Source organism: Contarinia nasturtii, unplaced genomic scaffold (assembly GCF_009176525.2).
Source record: "Contarinia nasturtii isolate CC-2019 unplaced genomic scaffold, AAFC_CNas_1.1 Cnas_scaffold_2204, whole genome shotgun sequence".
Lineage (NCBI taxonomy): Eukaryota > Metazoa > Arthropoda > Insecta > Diptera > Cecidomyiidae > Contarinia > Contarinia nasturtii.
This window is the reverse complement of record NW_022199527.1, coordinates 15,042-30,740: the sequence shown is the minus strand read 5'-3', so window position 1 is coordinate 30,740 and position 15,699 is coordinate 15,042. Positions and strand designations below refer to the sequence as shown.

At 33.8% G+C, this 15,699-nt stretch overlaps 3 protein-coding genes across 3 annotated transcripts; 1 reads left to right on the top strand and 2 right to left on the bottom strand.

The window, feature by feature from the left end:
• Positions 1–408: 408 nt before the first annotated feature.
• Positions 409–4,602, top strand: LOC116347954 (3'-5' RNA helicase YTHDC2-like). Its single transcript, XM_031778778.1, has 7 exons — positions 409–484; positions 572–1,136; positions 1,248–1,342; positions 1,415–1,522; positions 2,381–2,629; positions 3,141–3,652; positions 3,811–4,602. Exons 1-7 carry the CDS (start codon positions 409–411, stop codon positions 4,600–4,602), a joined length of 2,397 nt encoding a protein of 798 aa, XP_031634638.1.
• A 940-nt stretch (positions 4,603–5,542) lies between these two features.
• LOC116347952 lies at positions 5,543–7,930 on the bottom strand. Its single transcript, XM_031778776.1, has 3 exons — positions 7,461–7,930; positions 7,025–7,378; positions 5,543–6,964 (listed from the first exon to the last, which is right to left on the bottom strand). Exons 1-3 carry the CDS (start codon positions 7,861–7,863, stop codon positions 5,631–5,633), a joined length of 2,091 nt encoding a protein of 696 aa, XP_031634636.1. The 5' UTR covers positions 7,864–7,930; the 3' UTR covers positions 5,543–5,630.
• A 3,144-nt stretch (positions 7,931–11,074) lies between these two features.
• Positions 11,075–13,575, bottom strand: LOC116347953 (52 kDa repressor of the inhibitor of the protein kinase-like). The gene is made up of 3 exons (XM_031778777.1): positions 13,350–13,575; positions 12,546–13,283; positions 11,075–12,456 (listed from the first exon to the last, which is right to left on the bottom strand). Exons 1-3 carry the CDS (start codon positions 13,573–13,575, stop codon positions 11,075–11,077), a joined length of 2,346 nt encoding a protein of 781 aa, XP_031634637.1.
• Positions 13,576–15,699: the final 2,124 nt, after the last annotated feature.

The window sequence follows — 15,699 nt, the reverse complement described above, 5'->3', positions numbered from 1 at the left end:
TCTCTCTCTCTCTCTACAACGGGAGGCTCATTTTTGGCATGAATCCCAATTCCAAGGCTGTTGAATTACAAATACAATTCAATGGTGAAGTCAAATCAACACAGTGGTCTACTGGTATTGGCTGGACAATGCAAGAAGACATGATATTTCGTTCGAACTTAAACCAAAATTTATTACAAGGAGATCAAGGAGGCGCTCGTTGTATGAATTGCAACAAAAATCACAACACCGAAGCCTGTGATTTGCCTTTTTATACCATGCATTGCAGTAATTGTTTGGTAGTTTCATTGAATGGATCAAGTCACAATAACCCATGCATGCCTATCAACAAAATCAGCACAATAAGATCAAACTTATTCGGATTGTTGAACGCTCCTTCAACTGATTTATAACGATAATGATGGAGAAATGATGTTTTTGGGAGACGATCAACGGTTTCAACAATTCAATCTAAAATTGAATTTAGTATCGTCACCCGCAGAAAGTTTGATAACTTTCCAACAAGTGGACTTGCAGAACTTCATCACGATTAAGCAAACAACTTTTAAACGGTCATCTATTTTAATTGCAGTGCTAGATAAAACAAACATTTATCGCATTCGATTCCGTTTAGTCATAACACCAAAGCATGGAGTTTTGGTCTTTAAACAATGTAAAACACTGATTTTGCGAAATGGCCAGGTAGAAATAACCGGCGAATATACTAAAAACACGATTATGCTTCTAGCAATTAAGCCAAATGGACCAAGTTTTTACAATGTATTGAAGATTTTTGCTGCACACGATGGAAATATTGATTTGAATCGTTTCAATGGATACAAAGGATATATTGGAATCGACGTATCCGAAAATAAAACACAATCATTTGTTGATAAGTGCATTGACGGTTATGAATCATCTTTAAAACCCACAAAATTCGATAAACGATTATATAGATTTGATGATTCAAATCCATTATCTACATTCAAAGAACAGCGCATTAATACAACTGCAACAGAACAACATGGTATTGAACCAAATGATGACTGGTCGTCAAGTGACGAAGGAGCAATGGGTGGTGAGGTACAAAATACAGATAGTCCACAAATCAAACTGACAGAAATGACGGTCGATAAGTTAACAGAAGTCAATTTCATGTGCGAAATCTAAACTGTATTGGATCAACAAGTTCAGCCAAAATTTATACACCCGTGCATTGAATCATCACCTAAGATACCACCACGGCCCAATATTAATTCAAAAATAAGGAAAGTGCGCGAGTCATTGCCAATAGCAACATTTCGTAGAGACATTTTGGCATCAATTGAAAGGAATAGAGTTATTATCATTTCGGGGGAGACGGGTAATTGTTCTATAAGTTTCCTATACTTTTTACTTTTAATTTTTCATTGCATTGCTTATAATTTGTAATCAGGATCAGGAAAATCTACACAAGTGCCACAGTTTTTGATGGAAGAAGCAACTAGAAATGGTATGGCATGCCGAATCATCTTGACACAGCCTCGCCGCATTGCCGCCTACAGTTGGGCATTTTCGGTATCTTATTATTCATCTTATTATCTTATCATTCTAATAAGATCAAACTATATTATTACTTATTACTTTTTTGCACTAATAAGTATAGTAATAAGTATAGTTATTAGAATGTTACTAGTCAGAAGACTAATAAGATGCATGTATCTTATTAGTATAGTTATTAGTATAGTTTCTCAACAGTATATTTCGATTGGTGTTACTAGAAGCAAATAGTACTGAAACACGAAAAACAGCAGAAAGGCAGTCAAAATCACAAAAAAACTCCCGATCGATTTTTCTCGCACTTCCGATGGGAAATCGGCAAAAATAAGCAAATTTGTGTTCACAAAGTGAACACCATACAGCCAACTACTTTTTGGCCTAAAATCAAAATCCGGTGGAATTTGGCTGATTGGTGGACTTTCAAGATTTGGCCTGGTTTCCAGAACTTCCAAATGTAATTCCTGTATAAAATTACTCGAATAATATATGTATATGGAATTACATTTTGGAAGTTCTAGAAACCAGATGGAAATTGGAACCATTGGAAATGCGAGAAAAATCGACCGGAAGTTTTTTTGTGATTTTGACTGCCTTACTGCTGTTTTTCGTGTTTCAGTAGTATTTACTTCTAGTAACACCAATCGAAATATACTGATGAGAAACTATACTAATAACTATACTAATAAGATACATGCATCTTATTAGTCTTCTGACTAGTAACATTCTAATAACTATACTTATTACTATACTTATAACACTAATAAGATGACATCTTATTACCAGTTATTAGAAATTATTAGTAATAAGTAATAACTATCTTACTAGTCTGATGTTATTAGTCCCAACTGTATTGCCGCCACATCGGTAGCCAAACGGATTTCGGTAGAGAGAGGCGATGAACACGGCATTTCCGTTGGGCACCAAATTCGCTTGGAAAAATGTCGCAAGGCAGAAACGAATTTAATCGTGAAAACGAGTGGGTATTTACTGCAACGTTTAATTGGTACAAAGAGTAGTGACGCATATAAAAATATTACTCATGTGATACTGGATGAAGTTCATGAAAGGGAGATAAACACCGATCTCATTCTAATCGCCATAACCCAAGTCAGTATAATACGCTTTTCGAAGAGTGTACACGCTCTTCTCACACTCTTCGTATAGTTTTATTCGACTCCCTTCTCACACTCTTCTCACACTTTTGCATAAAACACGTTTATTGCTCAGTAGCTTTCTTTTTTTCCTTTATAATAAATTTTTCCACTGATGGATAGTTTTTGATTTTGTTTATTTTTGACATTTTGAAAAAAATGAACGTATACAAAAAAAATGAATTTGTAGTTCTGTTGTATTTTGACACAGCTGACGAATGCTATAAACGTCAAAAACGTTCAAATATCAAAATACAAACATAACTACTAGAATGCAGTGACAGCAATCATATCATTACCAATACCATTACACACTCTATTCTCTCTCAATAAACGTGTTTTATGCAAAAGTGTGAGAAGAGAGTCGAATAAAACTATACGAAGAGTGTGAGAAGAGCGTGTACACTCTTCGAAAAGCGTATTATACTGACTTGGGAAGAAAGGCCATGTAAGTGATTCCTGACTTCAAAGTGATTTTGATGTCAGCCACGCTAGAAGCTGATCAATTTAGTGAATATTTCAACAATTGTCCAAAAATAAACGTCCCTGGACGTTTATTTAATGTAAGTTGTTTTTACTTGGATGAAGTTTTGTACCGAACCGGTTTCAAAACCGATGAGATGAAAATATATATTGAAGATACAATGCATTGTGAAAGTGGGCAAGAGCAATTACTTCTTGCTTACAACTCGACATTCAATGACGACATAATTGATTTCGATCTACTGGTCCACGTTATCGATCATATTCATAGCCACACTGCTTGCGATGGAAGCATTCTCATCTTTTTACCAGGATACCATGACATCATAACATTACACGATTTGTTGGAAATTAAATTCGAAGGCAAAGAAAACTTTCGATTATTTATTCTTCATAGCTGTGTCGAAGAAGAAAATGTTTTCAATCCATTGCCAAATGGAACCCGAAAAATTATAATCAGCACAAATCTTGCAGAAACATCGGTTACGATTGATGATGTGGTAAGATTCGAAAAGAATTTTTAAAATCATCTTATGTACTGATTAATAATCAGTGATTATACGTAGGCGACTATTTAAGTTTCTTCAATATGTATGTTTTAGTATTAATTGATATTACTCATTGCGCTTAATTGTTCATACTTTTTTGTTTTCTATAGGTTTACGTTGTCGATGTGGGCAAAGTAAAAGAGCACAACTATGATTCGGTCACGGAATCAACTTGCCTGGACACCGTTGATATTTCAAAGGCATGTACTAAACAAAGTAGTGGACGCGCCGGTAGAGTGCGAGAAGGGTGCGCTTATCGATTATACTCAATTGATAAGTACGAAAAAATGGCAAGTTATACAACCCCCGATATGCTACGCATGTCTCTACTTGAAATATGCCTTAAAGCCAAATTGTTGGCCGATGGTTCATCAATCAAGCAGTTTTTAGCTGAAGCAATTCAACCACCTTCACCACAGAAAGTTAACAACAGCATCGAAATTTTGATTAAAATCAATGCATTGGAACCAAATGAAAAGATCACACAGCTGGGGAGTCACCTAGCACATATGCCAGTTAATTGTCAATTGGGAAAAATGATTCTATACTCCATTTTTCTACAATGTGTGGATCCCGTATTAACGATTGTCAGTGCACTGTCCGTAAAGTCATTGTATATGCTACGAAAGAAGAAGAAAGATGATTGTGAATCAAATAATGAATTCGAAAATTCGAATGCGACAAACGGTTTTAGTGATCATCAAACGATTCTAAAAACGTGTGAAGCTTGGTGCAACGATTTGTCGAAAAGGAGCATGCAGACAATTATGGGATTGCGCAAGCTTATCATGAATCATTTAAAAATGGCAAAGTACATCGATGACGACTCAAAATTGAACGAAAATGCATCGAAATGGGAGATTGTTAAGTCGTGTCTGGTAGCTGGCATGTGCCGTAAGTAATATAAAATAATAATTATGAATTTACAATGCAATGTTTCATGAAAAATGCCAATATTTTTCAGCTAATTTGTGTCGTGCGAGTGACAATTGTGAACGATTCGTCGGAGAAAAGTCCGAAAATATGAAAATACATTGGACATCGCTGCTTAACGATCGCGATCTGAATAGAATTGGGACCGAACAGTTGATATACGGGCAGAAGAAACGAATTGAAAATCACATTTTCATCGGAAACTTGACAGTAATGCCAATGATTAGTTTGATTTTATTTGCTGGGCCATTGGATACAACTCAAACTAAACTAGCTCCTGACGGAACCATATTTACAATTGGCAAATTTATTAAATGCAATGTAACAATGAGATTCATTCAAAGTTTTCATTGATTTTCATGAAGTTTCTCAAAAACAAGGATTTATCGGGCGATGAAAAGTTTCTTTCAGAAACTATCATCGATGTCATCCAAAAAGAGGATAATATTGAAAAACGTATAAAAAAGATCATTTCAATGCACTGACTAATTAAAAAGCATTTATAATAGAAATACTTTAGCGTTCTTTAGTATTATAATTGATTATAGTTAATAATAATAATAATAAAATAATATTATTATTATTATTAAAAGAAAACAGAACAAACAACAACTGAAATAAAAATCGGGTAAAATAAAGCGAAAAAGTGGATTCTTTGAAATAAAATAAAAAATTAATACGAAATTACAAAAAAATGTTTATTTACTCATATCGACGCACATATATTAAGCCTGCCAGATTTTTTTTTTAGTCGATCCGGGCCGGATTATCCGGGCGATTTTTCTCTAAATCCGGGCGAAATCCGGGCGATGGGGCCCAAAATTGCCAATTGAAAATCCGGGCGAAATCCGGGCGAAATTCAAAATTTTTTTTTTCGATCAATATAATATATGAGTAAAACAAAAGAAGTTGATACAAAAATCATATTTTTTAATCAAAATATTAATAAATAAACTCGCATGTAACCTTAATCAGAAATTTTTAACTAAATATGAGCTTAAGCTGTAGTGGAAGTTGAGAGTAACTGTTCATTTGATTGTGTCTTGAACAAATCGGACGTTTTGTCGTATTTTTCATGTCCCATAACTTTACGAAGCAGTTCGGAATCACCCTTGATTTTTTCGTAGAAGTTTGAGCAAGAATCATTCCAATTGAACTTGACCATTAACCGTGAACGAACATTTTCAATTTTCAAGCTGCCTTTTTCTGGTGTCCAAATGTCATTGATGTGTGAAAAAACGCGTTCGACTGTTGCATTTGTAGCAGGAATGACCAATGCAAATTCTACCAACTTCAGCAACTCACTAAATGGCACCGATTTCTCATCAAAATGACGAAATATTTTGACCCACTTTTTGTCAGTCGCCTTTTCCTCTTTGATTGAATTTTCGTTTACATTCAAGAATGCTTCCATAATTGAGAACTGATTGAAGAGCTTGTCCATATCCACTGAATTGAAATAGTTTCGTCCAGTCATCCATAGTGCAGCACACTCGATATCATTCCATTTTACTTTGTTGTTTAGCCGAATCCAAGAAAATACTTTGACATCATCCAACCATTCAGTCCAATCATTCAAATACTTCAATACCGTGCGATGAAATGCCTTGACTTTATCCATAAACTTTCGTTTTGGAGCACCATTGTTGACTTTCTCACTTGCAGTGCGGAATTCAGATGAAAAATAATTATTTTGCAGCCGACTTTTAACATTAGTTTTCAATTCATCGATTGTATGGCACGCATCAACAGCACAAATGTAGTCTCCTTCAAGTCGCAATATGGCATTTTGAAAATTCTCTGCTTGATCTCGAACGAAAATCAACGTTACCAAAGCGAATGGGTCATCGAAAAATTCCAAAATTTTCACAGGTGCATCGAAAGAATGAAAATATTCATTCAATGCGTCGAAATTGGCAATGATTGAACTCAAACATTCTTTCAACGCTAAGAAGCGCGTTTTGCTGTAGCCTTTCAATTTTACGTATGTTTCACCAATTGCATCACAAAAATCTTTCAATGTATTCAAACGAACAGTGTATCGGTAGAAGTGTGTATAAATTTTCACTGCGATGTATTCAACGTCAATGTCCAGCTTGTCAGAAGCGTTGCCTATCGCATTGTGAAGTGAATGAGCGGTGCAACCAGCTCCAATCATATTCGCATTGAAACGTTGTTTTAGTTGCTTGAATACATTTTTGCTGCCTGTTCGATGAACGGATCCAAAATTGGTTGGTGCGTTGTCACCAGAGAACACGACAATTTTGTTCTCAATGTCATAATTGTTTGCCGTAACGCTTAGCAAATTCACGATTATGTCAGCAGTTTCACCTATTGAAAACAATTTTATTTTAGTAAAAAGAACACAATCAAATCATTCATTTGATGAACCTTTTTGATCTGATAAATCCAAAACCTTTGTTTTGAGACCTTCGAGTGCTGCAAAATAACGAACAACAACGGGAAACATTTTGATTGCACCATGGTTTGAAGCATCTGTTGCGATCGAGACGAAATTGCATGATTCCAATTCCTTTTTCATTTCTTCGACAATTTTTGGAGCAAACACATTTGAAACAATTGCTGCGCATTTCGTTCTACCCAATCGGAATTTGTTTTGCATAAACACTTCACGAAAGATACCGCTTTCACAGTCAGATGACGCAAATGATTGATTTTTGTGTATTTTGTGGTAGCACCACAATGCTTCTTTCGCTGCATTTTCAATAGCTGCTTTCTCATTAGCTATATATGTTCAACCAAAATAAAAATATTGATTGTAATGAAAAACATCACCAAGAACAAACAGCAAATAGAAATACAATACCATTGAACAAATTCGACAACGTTTTTGTACCAGCAACTTTTTTCAGATTGGCGATATGCTCCTTTGTATTTACGTGCTTTTCAATATCAGCCTTGCCTTTGTGGTGAATGGACAAATCTTTGTTGCAATGCATGCAATGACAATGGTCTGATTTCCCATTTTTCGCTGCCGTAATTCCCGGATAAAGTTTGCTGTACTCTGGATTCCACTTACAGCTACCACTCTTTGGACCAGGCATTTTTATTTTGCTTCTCTTTTTGAATGAACTGAACTCAACAATAACACAGTGCAAACTGATATGTGTTCGATGACGATGTCGATCATTTCTGCTCAGATTGCTGAATATATTTTGCATCATCGATTCAAATTTGTTTATTAACACAATAAAAAGAATATCTTTCATTTTTAATACAAATGATTCGATTGTTTTTATAGTACGTATGCGAGAAGAGAGAGTTGTCAAACCAAAGTGAAATGTCATTCAGTTGTACACAAGTGAAGTACTAGAATTTAATATAAAATGAATTTCCAATACGCAGAATGAGTAAAACATTAATGGAAATTTGATTTTTTTAGCTTCATTTTGACTTATGGTTTTGGTAATTGTTGAAAAAAAAATTTGAAAAAAAGAAAAAAATTGTTGAAACGCGTCTTTTTTTGATTTTTTTTTTAAAAAAAGGAAAAAAAATCCGGGCGAAATCCGGGTTTTTTTCTTCATATCCGGTGATCCGGGCCGGGCGATTTTTCGTCCGGGTTTTGCTTCAAAAATCCGGGCGACACCGGATTTATCCGGGCGATCTGGCAGGCTTAACATATATATACAATTGTTATCTATATTATAAAAACGAAATGCCATTCTTTTGTCCTTAACTCCTCTCACAATTTTCAACCGATCTGAACCAAACTTTGCACCCTTATACTTTGGACCGAGATCTAGGTCACCATGAGGTTTTGGACCAAATTGGACTACTCCATCACGGTCGATTTTTATTTTTCAAATATTTGTATGGGCGATGTCAAAATTTGTAAATTTCATGATCAAATTCGGATTCCTCGGCCCAAAATTATGGGAGAGGGGTACTTTTGAAGTTGGTTTAACAGCCATCGTTGTCTAATATGAGTTAAAACGTTTTATCACCGTTATCATGTTTTAACAACTTTTAACATCTTTTAACACGGTAAATGAGGTCAGAAGCATGGTCCATCATGGTCTAACACGATTTAACACGGTAAATGAGGTTGGAAATCATGGAACATCATGGCCAAACAACATTTAACACGGTTATTGAGGTGGGAGAACATGGTAAATCATGGCCTTACAACATTTAACACGGTAAATGAGGTTGGAAATCATGGAACATCATGCCCTAACAACATTTAACACGGTTATTGAGGTGGGACAACATGGTACACCATGGTCCAACAACTTTTAACACGGTTATTGATGTGGGACAACATGGTACATCATGGTCTAACAAAATTTAATACGGCTATTGAGGTCGGACAACATGGTCCATGACTTAAAATTGATATTAATATTGAATGAACAAAATTTAATAAAGTCAAAATCTATAGAGATAGGAATTATAATAACATGCCTAGCCGAGCGAGCGGAGCGAGCGTGCCGTAGCGAGCGAAGCGAGCGGAGGCCGGCTAGTTACTTATATTTTTAGGACAATAAATTTAAATAAATTGTATCAAATTCACATACTGGCTGTAAAATATATATAATAATAGTTCAAATCGATACAGAGCACTGTATGTGAATTGAAAATTCTATTTAAAGAAAATCAAATGTATTTTGTGATTCATCAAGAAAATGCCCGAAATATTTAAGAAGAATATCATTGGTGTAACTAATAAATAATGATTAATAAAAATTCTTATTAGTTAGTAGATTTTTCACATTAGTACTTTATTATTTAGTAATTCTTAGTAGCCACTAAGAAGTAATAATTATTATTTCACTAGCTACTAACAACTACTAATTATTAGGTCTTAGTAGATTTTTTATTAGAATGTTAGTAGATTTTTTATTAGAATGTTAATAGAAATTTTATTAAAACGCCTATTGATTCAATCACGATTGGTATTCGCTTACTATTCAATAGGTATCACATAGCAAGTTTATATGAAACTCTCGGAGACTCGGTATAGAGCACTCAAACAGTGAAAAAAGTCCAGATCGTGCACTTAAAATAATAATTATTACTTCTTAGTGGCTACTAAGAACTACTAAGTAATAAAATAATAAAAATGATGAAACTAATAAACTAATAATAATTCTACTAATTAGTAGAAAAATTAACACCTATGAAGAATATTTTGTTTGCTGTTAAAATGTAAACTTACCAATGTGAAGTGAAATATTCAGAAATATTATAACGCCTTCAATCACAGCTACGAAACGAAGCCTACAATAGACATGCAAAGTGCGTGTGTATTTTGCACGCAGCATCATATTTTTTCAGCAATGAATAAAGTAGACCCACATGGCCTTTTTGCGAAATAAAGTCTCACTCGTGTGCGGAGATCGCCGTAATATGCTACACTTCCCCTTCGTTGTTCAACGTTGAGACGGTAAAGGCGTATAAGCATACACAGTTCTATACTAGTATTCGTGTGTGTGAGTGTACGCGATTGTGTTAAGAGTATAGAGTATACACTTTCATACAAAAAATATTGACAGCACATTTTGGAGAAATCAGACGATCGACATAAGATTTAAAAATTTATTTTTTAATATTTTTGTTATTATTATTATAGATTTTCTATATTATTTTTTGTTTGATATATTTTTTTACCTTTTATATTCCCAAATTTTTGTATTGCAAGTGAGAAATTTAGTATTTAATTATTATTCGTTATTTTCTTTGATTCTCTACACAACTAAAACTCTCCATAAAACAATGTGTTCATAGAACTGTCATTCATCAAGTCAGAGTCATTAAGAAACAATTTCATCATTTTTTTTTCAATTTTTCGACATATTTTCTATTTATTTCAATATCACTGGAAATTTTACTACAAAACAATGTGAAAAATGTTTTCTAGTTTTTAAAAAAAATTAAAATGATATATACGTGTTATGAGCTAATGAACCAAAGTGATCATTTAATTCTAGATCACAGCGGACGGCAGTACGCGCGAGTGACGAAACCACATTAGTGCAGGGGCGTCGCCAAGAATTCGGTTGGGGGGGGGGCAAGTCAGTTAAAAAACGAGGACATTTTTTTCAAAAAACGATGACATTTTTCAAAAAATCGATATATATATATATTATAGATACAAAATACATATTATATTATGCATTTATGTTTTCTTATTTTAGCAATATTTTTCTTGTATCTGATGCGAACTTTTCCAAAACTTCGTTCAATATCTTGTTTTTATTTTCTTTTACAAGCTCGCGGTGAATGCTTAACATGCAAAGACCTGTAATGAATTAAACTTTAGAGTGTTATTCATATTTATTGTTACACAGTTAGCTACCTGTGAGACGGTTTGCGAGCATTGTTGTGCGGAGCCACGTTTTCACTCTTCTCAGTGTACTAAATGAACGTTCTATTGTACATGTGGTGCAAGGAAGGGCTAACGCTATCAATAGAACTTGTTTAATCGTAGGAAAAAAAAGTGTTTGCTTCTCGAATAACATCGCACAATTCTAATTTTTCGAGTTTTTCACTGGTCAGCTTTTTTTCTTCCCACATTGTACGCCACAACTCTATTTCATTCTCCACATTCTCTACTCTGTAGAATTCAGCAAAATTATTTATACTTGAGATCATTTCATCGTTAGTCATTTTGAGCATGTTGGATGGATGTAGGCTTAACAGTGAGAATGCCGGAATATTTTCTTCTGGAAAACGGTATTTTATATTCGCTATAAGTGAATCGAGGTATGGTATTAATAGAGATATTTTCCAATAATCAGAGGGACTCGATGAGGGTTGGTTTGATCGATGTACTTGTCGAGTTGTAACTCTGGGTATACAAAGTTCCACACCGATATTATTGGCGAATTTTTCAGTACTGTCCAAAAGATCTTTGATACCAGAATCTACATTTGTCCTATGGTCATTCAAAACACTTAAAATAGTTTTTATATGCATCGAGCATGAGAAAAGATCCAGATTTTTAGATTGTAGCGCATTTACAATGGGTTCAATCATAGCAGAATATTTCGCAATTATAAAAACACAAATAATAAATATTGGTTTTGTAGCGGAACAATGTAGCTGGAAGGCTCTCGTTCGTGTTTCGCGGTTTCCTTCTTTTGCTAGTGTGTCCAATCCGGTAACAAGCATTTCGAAATGTTTTTTAAAAATAGAAATGCTCTGGTATTTTTGCGACCAACGGGTCTCACAGAAAGTCGGAATATTTGGAGCATATTTACGACGCAAAACAGATTCTCTGAAAAAATTTATAATCTCCTTGACCGTTGATATAGTATTGCGGATTTCAGGAACAGAGCTTGAATCATTGACAACAAGATTAATTTTATGGCTGGCACAATGAAAATACAAAGCCTTTGGATATTTTTGTTTCAGAATTTTTTGCACTCCTGCGTTATCGCCAGACATTGTGGAACAGCCATCATAGCCTTGCCCCACACATTTCATCGGATCCAGACCATGGTTTTGTATGAAATTATCAATGAAATTAGCGATTGTTTTAGCATCCATGGCATTTAATTCAATGAAACCAAGACATTCTTCACGAACTATCATTTTATGTTCATCAAAAAATCTAACACCAATAGATAGCTGCTCCTTACCAGACATATCGGCAGTTTCGTCTGCCATTATACTATATACTGGAGATTTTTTAACATCTTCAATTAAAATTTCTTGAATAGTACGCCCCAATAAATCGACAATTTCGTTTTGTATTTGTACCGATAGATACGAAGCATTTTTTTTGCCTTCTTCTATATGTTTTTTAAGAATTTCATCTCCGGCATCAATTTTGAATTTAATTAAGTCGTGAAAAACGCCTATGATGCAAAAGTACATTAAAAAAAAATAAACTTAAATTACACTTATTAATCGGGGAAACATTCGGAAAATCTAAAAGATCATTTACCAGTTTGTGATTCTTTTCCTCTTAATGGCAAGTCGTGTGTACCGCAGAATATAATTGTTGAAATAATTGAAGACAAAATTTTCCGATTGTTTTCAATTAAACTTTGATGTCCAGATATAGCTACAACGTTTACAGGTAAAACATTCAGAAAACTGTTAGCTGATGTAGTTGCTTGCTTATGCCATTTACTTTGTGCATGGTTTTTACACTCCTCATGCATGTTTTTATATCGCGTAAATGGCGTCACAATGAATGATCCCAAAACGCCTTGTACCACAGTTGGGGGAAACAATACACAATATAGGCATAAGGCACCTTTCAATTTTTTTGAATAGGTAAGCCAAGGTGCATAGGTTGTGAGCCAATCATGAATAAACTTTCTTTGTGAGTAAATTCGACGTTCAGCAACATCTTTACTGAAGTCATAGCTCTTCGGAGGAGACCAACATTTTTTCAAAATATCTAATTTTTGTGGTCTTGTCATGGAAGTGGACTTTCCAAGATATTTTCCAATATCAAATTCTGGGAAATCATCATCACCAGAACAGCCGCTTGTTGAAGCAGATTGATTTTCAGTTTCTGCACTGCATGCAGATGCTGGCTCGTTAATTTCAGAACACTCAGGTGGTAAAACTTTATTGACATCAGAAGAATGATCTAAATCACTATCACTCACATTTTCAATTTCATTTTCTTCGCTGTGTTCAGTTTGAGAAATCTCTGGTATTTCTCTTGGCCCTATTAAAATTAAGTAAATTAAATCAAAATCACTATACCCAAAATTGAAATAAAATCAAAACTCACGAGCAAAAAACCGATGTAAAGAGTGTGAAGTGGCCACAGCTCGTTCATTTTTTTTATGGTTTTCACCCTTGGCATGTTCTTGTACACAAGCGATGCCTTTTCCGCCGATTGAGAATATTTTTTTGCATAATTTACAGTAGCCACTGAAATTGTCTTTTGGTACGGCATTCAACCAGGGATATGATGTTATCCAATCACGGTTGAATTTAGTCTTTCTATGAGACATTTTTTAATTCTTACAATTTTATGATATAAATTCTAATTTTTAGAAGAAGAACACTTTCGCTATAATGATTTTGAATTTCGCACATTAAATGATAAATTATTTTCAATGCTATAATATGTTTCTTTTAAGCGCATTCAAACTCAGTATGAAGAAACTCTTTACTAAGCAAAAATATTCATTAAACAATTGATTGAAGCCGATCCACTGTGCTCCAATCAGTTTATTAAACCAATAAATAAATTCATATAAGGAATATTTTTGCTTAGTAAAGAGTTTCTTCATGCCGAATTTGAGAGCGTTTAAAAGAAATATATTATAGCATTTGAAATGATTTATCAATTGTTTAATGAATATTTTTGCTAAGTAAAGAGTTTCTTCTTGCCAAATTTGAGTGCGTTCAAAAGAAACAAATTATAGCATTGAAAATGATTTATCATTTAATGTGTGACTCATTAAAGCGAAAGTGTTCTTCATTTAAAAAATAAGAATTTATATTGAATGGATCGAATAAACAAAGTCACTTCAACACCTGTATAAACAAAAGTGCAAGAGTATTTACACCCAAATTTGAATATTATGACCACTGGAAAAAAGATGACCGATCAGTTTTATATGTAAGCATGCATATTGTTATCCATTAAGTTCGCAAAATCAAAACTATAAAAGAGATGTCACTTCTGTAAAAATAATCATTTTCAATCAGTACATCAGACAAACATCGTGAAAGACGAAAATGAAAGTTCCAAAAGTACCGATTCTTAAGAAAATTCCAAAAATTCCGAAGTTTGGAAAGAGAACATTAAAATACGGCGGCGCGGCTCTAACGGGTTACGAAGTGGGTGAAATTCTAACTGGCGACCAACAAAGTCAAATTAATATAATCGTCCCATCGCAACCGCAACAAACTGCTTTGATAAAAGCCCAAGAAAACACCGAAAACATGAATTTGATCTTATGGATCATTCTGATTATCATGCTAATTGTTTTGGCATTGATAATCGCCATCATTGGCTGTAAAGTTTTCGCAAAAAGATCTGTGAAAAAATTCAAACGGTCTTTAGAGGAGGGTAAACAATAACAGGTACAAATAAATGGTTTTCGTCAAAATTTCTTTTCAATTTTAATAATAATCGTGTTTTTAATTTTCAAATTAACGAGGCTAGACGATTATCGAATTTTCTATTCAATATTGAATCACCGCCGAAGGAAATTATATCTCACCTCCGATGACAACGAAAACATCAAACCCTTTCAAAAGTTCATTAAAATTCGAAAACATTCAAATTCAGTTTGTGAAAGTCAATGAATATATGAAATAAATTGTGAAATAAAAAATTGTGTTTATTATTCTCAGTGTTCTTTTCAGCAATCTGATTGCTATTGAGTATGTTTGTATTAATGAGCTTTTTCGATATTTTCTATTTCCGTTTTCAAAGCTGTATATGTATTTTTCAACACTCCAATTGATCTGGAATTTTATCTATCCATATATACAAGATCAGAGCAGGCCAAGAAATTGAAACTTATTGATAATATTCAATGAGATAATAGAATATGCCATTGCATTAGCACTTATTTTTCATCATAAAAAAATTGTATACTTAATTTTGATAAAAAAAAAAATAACTTTGATAAGTCTACTGCAAACAAACCCAAAAAATAACAAATCCCTTACATCAGTTCGTTGATAATAAAACAAACACATATGTGAAGAAAGAAAACAACCGATTCATCTATAAATGCAAAGAGTTGGCTATCGCTTTCAATTGTGATGTTTATGCCTCATATAAACAAAACAATGTAAGTTTTATACTTTGCTTTGTCGCTGTTTTGAGACGTTAGTTTGATAAATTCAGTAACAAATGTTTATATAATTACAAACAGACTCTAAATGATCCAACGAACTGATGTCATCGATTTTTCAAAAAAAAAAATGAGTAAAATTTGAAATGTGAAATAGCTCTTTCGATTATTAGTTCATCGGTTCTCTAAAAAAAATTTTTTGATGTCTGGCATTTTAAAAATCGAGGACAATTTGCTCAGGGGGGGGCTGCCGCCCCCCCCTGCCCCCCTCTGGCGACGCCCTTGCATTAGTGTGTTGAAAAGTCGACTTGCTATATATAC